This window comes from Pipistrellus hanaki, assembly GCF_964339955.1.
Source record: "Pipistrellus hanaki genome assembly, chromosome: 3".
Lineage (NCBI taxonomy): Eukaryota > Metazoa > Chordata > Mammalia > Chiroptera > Vespertilionidae > Pipistrellus > Pipistrellus hanaki.
This window is the reverse complement of record NC_140505.1, coordinates 160,737,499-160,752,576: the sequence shown is the minus strand read 5'-3', so window position 1 is coordinate 160,752,576 and position 15,078 is coordinate 160,737,499. Positions and strand designations below refer to the sequence as shown.

At 37.8% G+C, this 15,078-nt stretch overlaps 1 protein-coding gene across 15 annotated transcripts in view; it reads right to left on the bottom strand.

Moving 5' to 3' along the window:
- The window catches only part of ABCC9 (ATP binding cassette subfamily C member 9), a 133,136-nt gene that overhangs the window by 17,385 nt on the left and 100,673 nt on the right, over nucleotides 1-15,078 (bottom strand). For all 15 annotated transcript variants that reach the window (XM_084877156.1, XM_084877155.1, XM_084877148.1 and 12 more), the window contains 3 exons: nucleotides 14,326-14,483; nucleotides 10,454-10,546; nucleotides 5,039-5,141 (listed from right to left, as the gene is read on the bottom strand). In XM_084877156.1, the coding sequence (XP_084733282.1) occupies nucleotides 5,039-5,141; nucleotides 10,454-10,546; nucleotides 14,326-14,483 (354 nt within the window). The remainder of the gene's footprint in view (nucleotides 1-5,038; nucleotides 5,142-10,453; nucleotides 10,547-14,325; nucleotides 14,484-15,078) is intronic.

Genomic DNA, 15,078 nt, shown 5'->3' with positions numbered 1-15,078 from the left:
AATAGAAGTTACTACCTATGCGAATTACCCAGTGTCAATGAGAGCCCAATCACAGAACATTTTATCTGTATAGTGATAAGTCATAACTTCTATTGAGTTTGTGAATTCAACACTCTCCTCCAGAAAGGAAGCCTTTGATTCCCATGTCAAAAGTGAGGCCACCTGCCCAACTGGCATGGCTCAGTGGTTGAGCCATTGACCTACGAATCAAGGGAGGAGGTCATGTGCTCGGCATGCCTTGGTTGCAGGCTCAATCCCCAGTGGGGGACATGCAGGAGGTAGCCAGTCAATGATTTTTTCTCTCATCATTGATGTTTCTCTTTCCCTTTCCCTTCTTCTCTTTGAAATCAATAAAAACACATTTTTTAAAAAGTGAGGCCTCTGGCCGGATTTCTAGCAATTTCATGACAACTACCTACATATGAGATTATAGTAAAAATTTCAATTTCCTATAAAACAGACTTGTAAATAAATAATTAATAGCCACATAACCTCTTTCCTTCATGTGGAAGTCTATGAGACCATTGAGCAGGAGACTATATTAGGGTGACCCAATTACAAGATAAGGGCACACCTGTGTATCATGGAGGTAGGAAAACATGAAGAAGCTCTGTGCTGTCTCACCAAATATACTCTGTGCAAGCTCACTGTGAAGACTATTTTCACTTTAGCCTGTTGATTCTGAAGACTTTTTTTTTTTTTTTGGCTTCCTGATATGAATTTTCTTTTATCCTAACGCCACACAGCAAGAAAAAGCCTTGGAAAGACAGCCTTTAGATAGAGTTACACAATTTTTGCAAATGGCAATACCGATGCCAAAGAACTGGAACTGTTTAGTGCAGAGGGATGAAGAGAAAACGCTGTGCCGAACGAAAGAACGTAAGCAGCATTCAAAGGTTAGGACGTAGTGACACACTCCACACAACTGCGGCCACTTCCCTTGGCACCCAGAGGAAAAACACTCCCTTCTGTTGCCAAAGCAACCTGGGTGGTCACAGTCTAGCTACTTTCTCACCCGCCAAATTATTTTATTCTTTTTGACTCTCGTCCGTTATTGATCTGAGTATGTTTTGACCTTTTTCTTTTTTCCAATTCAAAAGGAATATGGTGGGCAGGGCTAACTCTTCAATAGGAAAAACTATTTACTCAGAGAAAGGGAGTAACGTGTGATCATCTTAACTCTTACTTAACAAGACCAGGAAAGAAGTGAAAGCCCTGAGTTAAAGATCAATAAATAAGTGAGATTGTAATTTAAAAAAAATGGATGGAGCTCAGGAGTCTTCCCAAATTCAACAAAAGGTGTTTTTCCTCTGCTTTCCCTCCCTTCCTTTCCCTTCAATGTTCTGTCCATAGAATTCAAATGGCATCACTTTGGAAAGTTAGAATTGGGAGTGGAAGAGAAGACAAAGAGAAAATTAGCCACAGAAAGCTTAATAAGTTTTCTCCATCAAGGTGAGGAGCCCATGAATTAGAGTTAGTGCAACCCCCAGATCTGTATCAGGAAATCCTGCTTGCCTCTTCTGATTTATGCCCAATGTCTCAACCCTCTTTGGACCATTTTAGTTGTGTTTCTGCTCTGGAAACTCCCAGAATCTTTGCTATAAGCAGATATTTTTGTTAATTTTCTGAGTAATATGGCAAAAGGGTTTGTGTTAATTCTGTGGATAAGAGCAATGCAGATTCATTGGGCCAAATAAAAGTTTTCATTACTTATTTTTGACAATGACTTACAAAGCAGCATGTATGCAGCTGTGGGGTTCAGAGAGCAGCTCACACCTTGGACTCTAAGGCCCTGTACCCCCAAATCCATATTTCTGACACAAGAGTCATTTATTTCAAACTGAAAAGGTGCCTCCAATCATATGGACATGTCCACAGGAGCACAGTAGTCATGAGGTTACTTGTATGTGAACAATTGGGAGACACGTTATTTCATAATAGGAGTCATCTACTTAGTTTATTCAGCCCTCCTACTGTGGCACATGTTTTTGGATTGTAGCTTTCATATTCAAGTAAACATTTTAATATTCTAATATTCCAGTTATCCTAGTTCTAAGGAAAACTCTCTCTCAATGTACTCAGAAGCACAGGAAGAGAGTGAACCTGACTGGTTTTAAGTTGTAAACCTGGGATTGTCTGGAGGTGTGCATGTGTGTATGCGCACACACACACACATACCCACACAAACTTATTGACACATAAATACAATTGATAAAGAAGACAAATGACACACAAGGGACTTTGGACTTTGACTTCTATCAGCTGATATGCCTGGAACTTTGGAATAAATCAATAACTTTCTTGCCAAAATGTACCTTTATTCATTAGAAATAGAAGCAAATTTTTTTTGGGAAGGGGGGGGTGTTAAAGGATAGTTCTGGTAATGAGACTAGATGGTACATCTTGAAAATATTGTAATACACAGAAAACAAAGAAAAGACATAAGAACAAAAGTATCATCGGGTTAACAGAATAAGCGGCAGATTGTGTGCTTCCTATTGAACCATCAGCATTTTCTTTAGGTTTCTATAAGTAGAACTAGAATTCCTTTATATTCAGGTAGGTCTGACTGCCTTTTCCTGTGGGGGTTAAAGTAGTGGATTCAAACTAAACTAACTCATTCGGAATCTGGCTGCTGTTCCTTTCTAATTTTTCCTGACCTTCCCTTTCTTGGCAGTCTAGAGGCTCTAATATCTTGTATTCTGGCTATGAAAGCAGAACATATGGTTTGCTTGAAGATTCTTGTTAAACACTTGTCCATTAACCTGACAGTAGGAAGTGCTAAAGAGCAGAAACAGCAGTCAAATCAGACAGTCACCTCAAGTCCAAAGCAAACATACTTGCCCCCTAAAAAAAACACTTGATCTTCAAGTTTAGGAAAACCACCTACAAAGGTAACTATTAACATTTTCCTTATGAATTTGGGGTCTTCTTTCATTAAGCTATTTCATCATTAATTCTGTTATTCATATATGAGGTATGTTCCTTAAGAGAAAACAGATTTAAACAAACAAATACAGAGGTTTCAAACAAAGATTTAGGATCTGGCCCAGATCTAGAAATAATGTTTTGGTTTTGTTATAAATTCTAACCAACACTTTATCTGTCTTTATGTTACCTGTAGGTAATTCAGGAGACATTTTTCCCAGCCCCCATAGCTACCTAGAAGGAATTTCTTATCAACAACCAATACTTCTATCTAAAAAATGTGGAATATGATTGTGTTCTGTTCTGAATAGTTTCTACATAATAACTAAATAATATAGTGGCAAAGAATTTCTGTAAGTTAGTAAGAAATCATGACCACTACATCTTATGGTGGTAGTGGGTGGGGGAATAGGAGAGGTCTAAGATTCCAAACCAATCTATACCCATCCATCAACAACTCAGATTTTAACTTGGGTTCCTTCATTTCAACTTCTCTTTACCATATGCCCTTTCTGGTCTGTGGAGTTTTCAAATAAAGCGTGCATATGATAGGAATGCTTAATCTGCCAAAGTGAGATTCTTACAATAGCACAGATAAAACTCCTTTTTCTTTTTATAAACTAATATATAATTATTATTTTTAAAAGTCTACAGACAACTCATCATGATCACTAAAATAGCTGATCTGTACTGCAAATACATAGACTAGTCTACAGACTAAGGTTGACCCTTGAACATCTCAGGGCTTAGCACATATGTCAAACACAAGGCCCGCGGGCCAAATCCAGCCCGCCAGGCCTTGCAATGTGGCCCGCACCGCGCTGTCATCACTGCACTCGGCTGTCAGTTTATGACATTGTCAGTTTATGACTGTTCAGTAAACCATTCGGCCCGCGATTTAGGCTGGATTTTAGATTTTGGCCCCTTCTCTGATTGAGTTCGACACCTCTAGCTTAGGGGAACCAACTCTCCACACAGTGGAAAAACTACATATAACTTTTGACTGTCCCAAAACTTGGCTACTAATAGCCTACTGTTGACTGGAGGAAGCCTTACTGATAACATAAAGACAATTAACACACATTTTGTATATGCATACATATGTATATGTAAGAGTATATACTATACTCTTACAATAAAGTAAGTTAAAGAAAAGAAAGTGCAATTAAGAAAATCAGGAAGAGAAAACACACAGCACTTATTTTAAAAAATTCACACATAGTGGATCCATGCAGTTCAAATGCATGTTGTTCAAGAGTCAAATGTACATTCTCTTTCCTTCTCTTTTTTCTGTCATTTTCCCCCTTTAATTTTTAATCTTTATTGTTGAAAGTATTACATATGTTCCCTTTCCCCTCACTGATCCTCTTTTCCCTTCTAAAACTTGTGTCTTCTATTTCCTATTCCATACTCCAGCTGGTTGGCTTTTGAATCACTCACCAGGGCAGGTCTGTTTCTATTCATTTATTCATTCATTCATCCAAAAGATTTTTGTTGACTGCATTGGTTAGTCACTGAATTATGGGATTTATTAAAACAATCCTAATATCCCCATGAAGAACTTATTCATATTTTTATAGATGAGGAACTAGGACTCAAATAAATGGATTAACTTTCCAGACCAAGTCTGTAAATGCCAATGCTTGTTCCTGTTCTCCTACTTCATACAACACAGGGAGGCAAGAGATGATTAATTGCAGTTTTTTACATTTTGTGCTAATGTGATCTTCTACACACTTAAAACATAAGAAGTCGTTATCGCTTCCAGGCCTGTCAAGCTGAATGAAAGAAATGAGTACATTTGTTCACTTGTCAAATTTGCTCTTTAGAAAAAAGATTGTAGTTCTACAAACATTTGCCACTCCATTAACTTAAGTAATCTAGAGACTAATGAACACAGAATGAATTTTTGCTTTTTGGGCTATTTGTCTTGCCATTAGCTAAAAAATTATTTTGCCACATAAACAAACCTGAGTTATTTTTTAAAATCCAGAAAATGTGAGGTTAGTGCTGAATCTCAGTGGCAGACTAGTTTTTACAACTTTCTCCCTCTTTGCATCAGGCCTGTTCTCTGTTTGGTTTCCATTTCGAAATCATGAAATGAACGTACCGTTCTGACCTCTAGCCATCTGTTGGCAGCTGAGAGAAATAAGTAGGCAATGTTGTTTGTGTCCGTCAGTTCCAGCATACGTTGCTTAAATCTGGTTTCATGCCTGCAAAAGACAAAAATATTATAATGGTAGCCACACATCAGGAGAAATAATAAAAAACAGAAAAATCAGTCACACTTACTACTACACTATTTACTCAACAGAGTGACAAACCAATGGGATGAAATGACTAGTAAATGACTCCTACTTCCAAATCAAGGCCAGCTGCTACTGCTCTGGGGTATTCTCAGTAGAGATGGTGTGGTCCAGTGTTTCCTTCATTTCTCAGACCTTTGCTATGAAAAGGAATCTTTCTGATGACAAAGTGCTATTAATAATCATTTCATAAATTTCCACATCATTATTGTAGCCATGGAAACAAGGTATAATCTATGTTGCAAGGGCCTTACACAAATGAGAATAAGTTGTACAAAAATGTAAAATACCCTACCTATTTTTTATTGCATTCATTTTACTTTAAATTTATTTCAGAGAGGGAGAGTGAGAGAGAGATATTTCTATAATTGATCAGCTCTCTCCTTCAAGTCCCCTACTGGGGATCAAGCCCACAATCCAGGCATGTGCCCTGACCCTGTGCCCTGGCCTCCTGGTTCATAGGGTGATGCTCAACCACTAAGCCACACCAGCTGGGCTGTTTTACTTTTCCAAATAGCATGGTTAGAATTAGGTGGGAGGTGCTGGATGAGAACCAGACAAGATGGGAATCTATGCTTTGGTAGCAAGCAAATATATAGTCCTAAATTTCTCTTTTTGCCTGGTGTTTCTGGGAACCAAAAAAAAAAAAAAAATGTAAGTAGAATGACATGAAAAAGAAATAGGGTCTTTGGAGATAGATGATGTTCTTAGAAGAATTATATGATTTCAGTAAGATATCTTATGCCTCAAAGTTCTAAACTATTTGTAAGAATGGTCATTGCGTAGAAGGAATCCTTATTCTGTGGTGCTTACAGGGTTCTATGACACATACAATTTAGATATTAATCCCTGGCCAAATTAAGGTCATTCTTGGTGAACAACATAATCAGACCAAATTATATGTAGTAACTTGTGTTATTAAGGAAAATAAAAAAAATCTTATCCATTTGAACATCTAAACTACTCTCACAGCAGCTCAGGCTACATGGTAAGAAATCTTTTCTAAATCACAAAAATAGTCTCTTTTCATTTTAAAATTATTTCCTCTGAATAACAGAAACAATGGAAAGCTGGATAATATAATCAAAATAACTGATTTGAAGGTTGGAGGAAATGCCAAAGCAAAATGTGGTTTATTCACTCTCTGGGGTCATGGCTGATCTTACATAGATCTCCTGTCTACACACTGTGTTTGCAAGGAATGGCCAAATTTTATCTGACAGCCCGGCAGTGATTTCTGATTGATAAAAGGCTGCCTGCCCCACATCCCCCCAAATGTTCAAATCAATTTGTAAAACTTTATAATAAACCATCACTATGTCGAAGAATGAAGAAGTCTGGGTGGGGTGTTCACTTGACCCGTGAAACCATCCATACAGGCCAACATAAAGCAGATATTTGATATCTGCCCAACTGACCTGATCACTCCAATATGCCAAACCAGATAAATCAGATAATTGAGTCAGACAGTAACATCTGATCTAAAATAATCAAAGGATTCTGCAATCAAAAGCCAAATCATGACCTCACTTTGAGTTATGTAGCCTTGACCCAAATGCCAGGCACTGAGGATCTGAACTGAACAGCAACACCCTGGGACAGGACCAAGCTGTACCAGCAACACACCTACCCTCATGATCACCCTTTTAGGGACGAGTAGAGTGAATACTTAAAAGATGGGATGGTTCATAGGATCATGAAATTTACTGAGATAGTGAATATGAACTGTAAATAGATCTACCCATATAAAGGCCATTCTTTCTATTCTTGCAATGGTAGGCACACTTTCATCCATTTATTCAGAAACATTTAGCAAGCACCAACACATTAGAACAGTGGTTGGCAAACTGCAGCTCGAGAGCCACATGCGGCTCTTTGGCCCCTTCAGTGTGGCTCTTCCACAAAATACCACGGCCTGCCAAAACCGTTTTTGACTCAATAGATAGAGCATCAGCCTGCAGACTGAAAGGTCCTGGGTTCGATTCCAGTCAAGGGCATGTACCTTGGTTGCGGGCACATCCCCAGTAGGGGGTATGCAGGAGGCCGCTGATTGATGTTTCTCTCACATCGATGTTTCTAACTTTCTATCTCTCTCCCTTCCTCTCTGTAAAAAAAAAAAAAATCAATAAAAATTAAAAAAAAAAAAAAATACCATGGCCTGGGCAAGTCTATTTTGAAGAAGTGGTGTTAGAAGTTTAAGTTTAAAAATTGTGACTCTCAAAAGAAATTTCAATCGTTGTACTGTTGATATTTGGCTCTGTTGACTAATGAGTTTGCCGACCACTGCATTAGAATGTACCTATGAATAACACATGACTTCGGCCCTTGGGGAATCCGCTGTTTGTGGAGGAGGTAAATAAGGTGTTAACAAGTAAGGACGGTGCAACACAGAAGCTGGTTATAAAGGTCCTACGCACAAAATGCTACATGAACATAAAAGAAGAGGATGATTTACACTGTCCAGAGGATCAGGATGCCAGGGAATGGGATGGCAGGTGAGAGAGAAGAATTAAGTAAGGTTTCATGAAGGACCACTGTGAGAGTGGTTTGAGAGAAGTTTTAAGGGATGAATTAAAATTTTCAGTGAACAAGAGAGGACAAAGTATTTGAAGTAAAGGGGATAGCATGGTCAAAGGCAAAGAAATTTGAAAAAACCCTCAAAGGCCTCAGGGGCTCGAGGCAGGGTGCTCTCCCTAGCGCACCGTGGTGACAGAGAGATTAGAAGTGGGACCAGTTGGACCAACGCCAGCGGACTACATTTGAGATGAACATCAAACACTCCATTCTGACAGTGTTTTGTCTGGGGACTCCTCTCTTCCTTTAGTGTGGGGATATGGTTTCAGATACACTTTTAAAGAGTTTGTAAATGGACTTGGCAACAGTCTGAAGCAGCAGTGAGCGGGGAGGGGTGGAAATGCAGCGAACATTCTTTCTGTGTGTTTCTATTTGGCAAGAAACCCTCTGTTTTCCTAATGGAAACTTTGACACACTCAGCCTGTATCTTTTCATCCACATCCAGCTCATCTTCTGAACATTCTTAGACCTTTATTCTGTCAGACAAAAAAATAATAGGAAAGGTCACTGAAATCTCAGTCTAATTTAACTGTGATACGTTCGTGGTGAAACTTCTTGAGGGAGTTGACTGCTGCATGTGAGTACACCACGAACTCTGAATGCAGGGGAGGAAAAGCAGTCTAATCAGTAAAGACTGACTTTCCAAAGGAGTTGAAGGCTCTGGGGACTCTGGGGAGCCTGAAAGAAGGAAGAAATAGATGGAAAACAATGTGTTTGATCCTTCGCCACAAGTACCAAACACAAAGATCCTACAAATGTATTCATGGGAACAGGACCATCCACACATTTTAAAACCTCCTTTGGTTTAATGGTGCTGATATTTGTGGTAGTCGATATTTACTTTGAAAATGAACACTGCAAGTTCTAAACCTGGACAAACAGGATGCAGGTACTTTGACACAAAAGTGGGGTCCTTCTTTGTTTTGGCCAGTCATAATTTAAGCCTTGAAGGTTAACAGGTACCATGCTTTGTTCTTCTAACAGCTACCTGGGATTTTTCTCATGTAGAATTAGGAATAGTCATGCTGCATTCTGCTCGTGTATCTACCGTGTTTCCCCGAAAATAAGACATCCTCCGAAAATAAGACCTAGTGCATGGAAAGATAAGACATCCCCTGAAAATAAGACCTAGCGCATCTTTGGGAGCAAAAATTAATATAAGACACTGTCTTATTTTCAGGGAAACAGGGTAGTAAAGGAGTTATATGAAACATCTAAGCATTGACTCTTGGTCAAGTTTTCTTTCATGCTAAACCTTCAAGATAATTTGCCTGATTCTAGTCCTCATCACTCTCAGAAAATAATCCCCCTGTTCTTCACTGAGAAAAGAGAGGCTATTATATGCTGAACTCCTCAACTTCTTGCTGAGCCACCTGCCATCTTGCCTAAATCCAGTCACTGCTTGCCCCCACCTATTGTGTTCTCCGACCTATTTTCCATATGATCTTTATCTGTGATGGAAATGAAAGGCTGTTTGTAGTCTGTATATCTCCACAGCAAGAGCTGTGTATACCTCACATGTATTCAACACTCAAAATGTAAATGAAATCAAAAGAACTTATTAGGTGAAAAATGTAATCTTTAATGTGTACTTATGAGCACCATTGGTCAATGCTGGCTACTATTAGTAAATACATTTTGTCTTAATATCACCATTCAGCATCAATAAATAGTTTTGCCATCTCCAATAAAAGTCATTGCACACTCTGATGGGAAAAATGTACTGAAAAACAACTGCAAAAAATATGAATGCTTAATGATGAAACCTATTTATGTGGAAATTCTGTGATACATGTTGTGGATGAGTGTATGTTTATATTTTACTTTTGGACTTATATGTATGTATTTCTCAGGTTAGAAAAAAATCTCTAATTGAAATCAATACACATTTTCATTTAAGGTTGCAGAAAGATCTAATACTTTTAATGTCAATTTTCTAGATTAAATGATGCCACCACCCTCTTTTATGACTAAATTGAACAGGAAAAACAGGGACAAGGTTTTTTTGAGTGTTAAGTAAACACTCTTTATCAAAAGCTTGGATTACTACTCTGTTTACCAACATTAAAAGAAACTGATTAAGCCCAGCCGATCGATGGTTCTCTCTGATCATTGATAGTTCTATCTTTCTCTCTCTCTCCCTTCCGCTCTCTAAAATTAATAAAAACATATTTCAAAAGAGAAACTAAGTCCTAAATAACTTTGATATTATATTTCTTTTATTATTAATAGACTTATTTTAACATTTTTGTTGTGTACTGCTTTGCTAATCACTGGTTAATGCTTTACATGCATTATATCAGTTAGTTCAATAATCCTAAGAAACTAAGTTGATTTTCCCATCTCACAAATGAGGAAACTGAGGTTAGGGAATTTAAAAGCCTGGCCTAAATCACACAGCTAGTATCTCTCCAAGGTTGTGCTTCCTTCTTTCTTTATTCTTGTTAAACTTCAGGTCCTTAAACTAACTCTGATTATTTATTGCTTCATTTTCTTCTAGTATAAGAGAACACTATGCACACAGTGGATATCCAAAAAAATGGTAGCAGGCATTAGTTATTAGTAGATAAATATTTGTGATGATGTGGTCTTTTTTATCTATGAGACTTAAAATCAATTAACAAAATGAAAACATATTCACTCACCTAAATGCCCGAATGGTGGTGAGTCCTTCAGCAGTTTCTGAGAAGTGACAAAGAAGAGGAAGCTGGGTACTGTCATCAAGTTCCTGGAGGTCCCTAGGACAGAGAGAAGTGCAAAAATAAACTTCACATGTCTTCAGGGTCAAAGACCACCATGTCAATTCTAAATTAAGGTTATTATTTGGCATTGTAACTATTTTCCTTTAGCGCCCAATTAACAAAAATTCCAGCAGCTTACAGTCTAAAGAGGAAGAGAAAGATGAGTATATAATGAATATTGGTCCAAGCTAAATATAACGTGTTGTACAAAATTATCAGCTTTGTATAACAGCTAAAGTAAACTCCTAAGGGAACACAGAGAAATGAGCAATTAATCTATACATAGGAGATGGGTAATTTTTTCAGGAGGTTGAATTTAGGCCAAACCTCAAGCATAAGGAGGATTTTAACCAAACAGACAATGGAAGAAAAGAGCAAGCACAGAAGATTAAAGAACCTGGCAAGTTCAATCTGGCAGGTGCCCAGAATCCTGTGGGGATATTGTAGTGGGAAAAGGCTATATAAAAAAATGGGTGTGACTAGATTATAGAGGAGCCTGGGTAGGCTGGAAAAATCACTGATGACTAGAAATAAAGTGATCAGAGCTGTGCTTAAGCAACAGAAGTTGGGAGACAAGTAAAGGATGAAAGACAATGAGTGAGTTAGGTAGTCTATTTAAGAGATGTTTTACAAAGTTCTAAATTAGTGTAATGCTAGTTAGGTTTAAAATAGGGAAGTCCTATAAGTCCATCACACACACACACACACTCTAGAGGCCTAGTGCATGAATTCAGTATGGCCTGCGGGATTGGGCCAAAACCAGCTCTCTGATATCCCCCAAGGGGTCCTGGATTGCGAGAGGGTGCAGGCCAGGATGAGGGCCTCTACCAGTGCATGATCAGGGCTGGGGAGAGACAAGGGAGGTTGGCCAGCTGGGGAGGGGTTGTGGGAGGGCTCCAGGGCATGTACAGCCCATCTTGCTCAGTCTTGATTGGGCCAGACCCTAGCAGCAAGCAAACCTACCAGTTGGAGTGTCTGCCTCCTGGTGGCATGTCATAGCAAACAGCTGAGCGGCCTTAGCATATCATTAGCCTATTATGCTTTGATTGGTTGAACAGCATGACCACACGACCAGATGACCAGACACTTGGTATATTAGGTTTTTATTATACAGAAGATAAATATATATATGGCAGTCAATGAATGCTTGGTGGACAAATGACCGAACTAGACCCTTTTTATAATGATGAACAATCATGACAACTTTTTTTAAACCACATAAACTAGCATATCTACAAGATAATCTGAGTTATACCACATGTTTCAAAACATTCCTGTCTTTTCTTTTCAGCCTCTTCTTTTGAACTTCTTTGGGTCTTTGGGTGGAGAGAAGTAGAGTAACATCATTGACATTCACCTGCCAGAGTCAACTGAACTGATTGCACTATTATATAATCTTCGAAAATCAATGCACGCCATTCTGGGCTGTCTGTTTAGTCCCACAAACAAATGCAAAGTCTTTCTTGAGTTTCTAAAATGGATTTGCTCACTTTAGAAAGTGCAGATGAGGGAAAAGGAAGGAAGAAGGGAGGAGAATGAATAAAAAGGAATGTAAATACTCTGCTATGTTTAAACATAAAACTAAGTGGCTATTTGTAATTTTGACACAAGCAACAGGTGGTCACTACATTGAGGTTAGTAGTGAAGAAAAAAATTAGCAAGGAGGAACTTTTGTTTATAGAACTGCATTTTGTGAGTAAAGGTGAGAGTACAGTTTGGTCTTGTCACCTTGTAGGAAGGAAACACTTACAGAGCTAACTATACATTAGGTCTTTGATTTTAGATATTCAAAATGCTGTGGTGTCTCCTGTAGTGCATCCCCCATTTGAATTATCCTTAGGTTTACAAAATAGTCTGTTGTGCTGCCTAAGCTACTCAGCATGAACATGGGTGAGTCCTGCAGAGTCTTGGCACCTAGAAGGGTCTTTTTTATCTGTGAGACTTAAAAATCATGTGGTCATACTTGCTATCTTTCAGAGGCTTTCAAATAAAAGTGACTTATAATCCATTACCAGTGTTAATTCTTTTAAAATGGTCAACCTTTCTGTATTTTAGACACTACCAATTCTAACAGGTTCTTCCCACTCATAATGAATAGAATTCACAACTTAAATGAATGGACTAGGACCATTTGCCTAGACTCTGTACTCAATTTGTATTGCTAAGGGCTGAAAAATAAGTATGTGACTAAAGTTAAGTTATGGCTGTTTAATTTAGTATTGAGAAGGCAAGGATAGATTTGGAAACAGCTAGCAGAAATGAAGTAACTAAACTTTTTTGCCCCTCCATCAAAGTGGCATAAACGACAACACCAGGGACAAAAGGAAGGATGAATTTGATGACTAGCCTCTCTCTTTTGGTCTGAATTTGCTATAAGAAAAGGGGATGAAGTTGGAACTGAAAAAAACAAAAAATCTCTAAATTTAATACATATCTCTAACATTTGAAGGACCCTAACTCATACCCCTCAAGGAGAAACTATATTTTTTTAAATTAAGAAATGATGTATGATGTTTTTAAAGGATTCCAACTATATTTTTGCCTTTTCGTATAATTCCTGATTTTTTTTACACTTCCCTGCCTCAAGTACTACAAAATATGTTTAGTTTACTGAATAAACTCAATGTCTTCCTTCCTATTTCAGCACTTAATATGTTGTATCTTCCCCCAAAACTGTTTCATAACAGTTTCTTGTCATGTTGATCTCTTCATTGGCCCCATGGCTCACACAATTATTTGCAGCACAGTAAATGCTTAATAAATGTTGAAATAATATGATTATTGGAATGATATAACATTTACTGAACTATTTGTAGCAGGACTTCAAAGTTAAACTGGACATTTCAAAACAACTGGTACTATATTTCATTTTGCCTTTCAATATCTCAGCATATTACAAATCCCATATTAATAGAATAATTTAAAACCCTTGGCTATCATTTATTTGGCTGGATACTCAAGTACATCTATATATATATATAAAAGCCTAATATGCAAATTGTCCCCTCAGGAGTTCAACCAGGATACCAGGAGTTCAATCACTCACTATGATGTGCACTGACCACCAGGGGGCGGCACAGAACAAGGAAGGCCCCAGCCAGCAGCTGTCAGCCTGGGAAGGGAGGCCCTGGCCCATGGGCCCTGATTGCCAGCCAACCCCTACAGACCCTACTCATGCACGAATTTCATACACCAGGCCTCTAGTATTAAATAATCCAATCTGAAAGTTTCCAATCTCTTAAAGTTACAGCATTCAAGATGATCTACTTTTATAGACATCACTCTGTTTTATCTCTTTAATCTTTTTTTTTTAACTTGTACTGTATTTTTTACAGAATGTTTTTAAAGCATTTTTAAATCTTTTACCCATTTGGTAATATAATAATATTAACTCACTTATTTTTTGGGACTAAGTTGAATTTTGTAAGTTGTTGTGTTTTTTTTTGTTTGTTTGTTTGTTTTTGTTTTTGCCAATGTCATGTTCAGTAAAAGGACCATGGTATTAAAAATTTGACAGTCTGTGGACTCAAAATTCAATAGATCAACCCAGATGTCAATATATGTCCAGGGCTATGTAAGACTCAGTCAACCCATTACAGAAACAACGTTACAGAAATTATAATAGATCTCCAACATCAGGATAGGCTTCATTAGGCTAAAAATAGGTTGCATTTCCAAATTCCATACTTTATCTTAAAAAACATTATAGTAAATTTGGTTCACAATACATCAAATATATAGGTTTTTGAAGATGAATAGAACATTGGTTTACTTACTTAGAGGCCACTCGGAAGTATTTCTGGATAAAATAAAAGGCAACTCCAAGAGGCACAATAGCAGCCAGGAACACACGGGTAGCATAAGAAATCATGCCAATGGCAGACAGGCAGAGCAGCGTTGAGCGAGTCAGAGATTCCAAAGTTGGAGGAATGTGCTATTATGAAGGTAGGTTGAAAGAAAAATGTTTTAGCTCAAATACACATTAGTTATAATGCAAGATATTCATTTTATGTTGTGATGTTATTTAGTTAATTATGAAAGTAGAATAGAAACATTTTCATTGTAAGCAATTCATCACTCCAACTCTACTTACTTCCTGTAGTTTAGTATATTTATCCATCTATATACCTACTTGTCATTGGTCAGTTGTTACCTACCTATTTATCTTGTGGACTTTCTATAAAAAGCACTATGCTATACATCTTATTTGTCCATGTACTTTTTAGTCAGCTGCATGCATCAAGCATTCTTTCTCTAAATTGAGGGTAATTCAGGTGTTCTAAGACCATTCTGGAAGAGCTGAAGAGGCAAGGGCTGAATTTAAAGACCCTAAGGGTTTGAGGTCTTTAATTTCAGGACAAACTTCTAAAGGCCTAAGGACCCAAGACTGAACTGATTATCCTTTGAATTTTCTTAAACTACCACACCATCTAAAGCTTCTCTCATTCAAGAGTCCATCTAATAAAAGTAAAGGTCATCTAAGACAGCTTGGCATTGTATTATTTACTTCTGGGAGACACTCCACATCA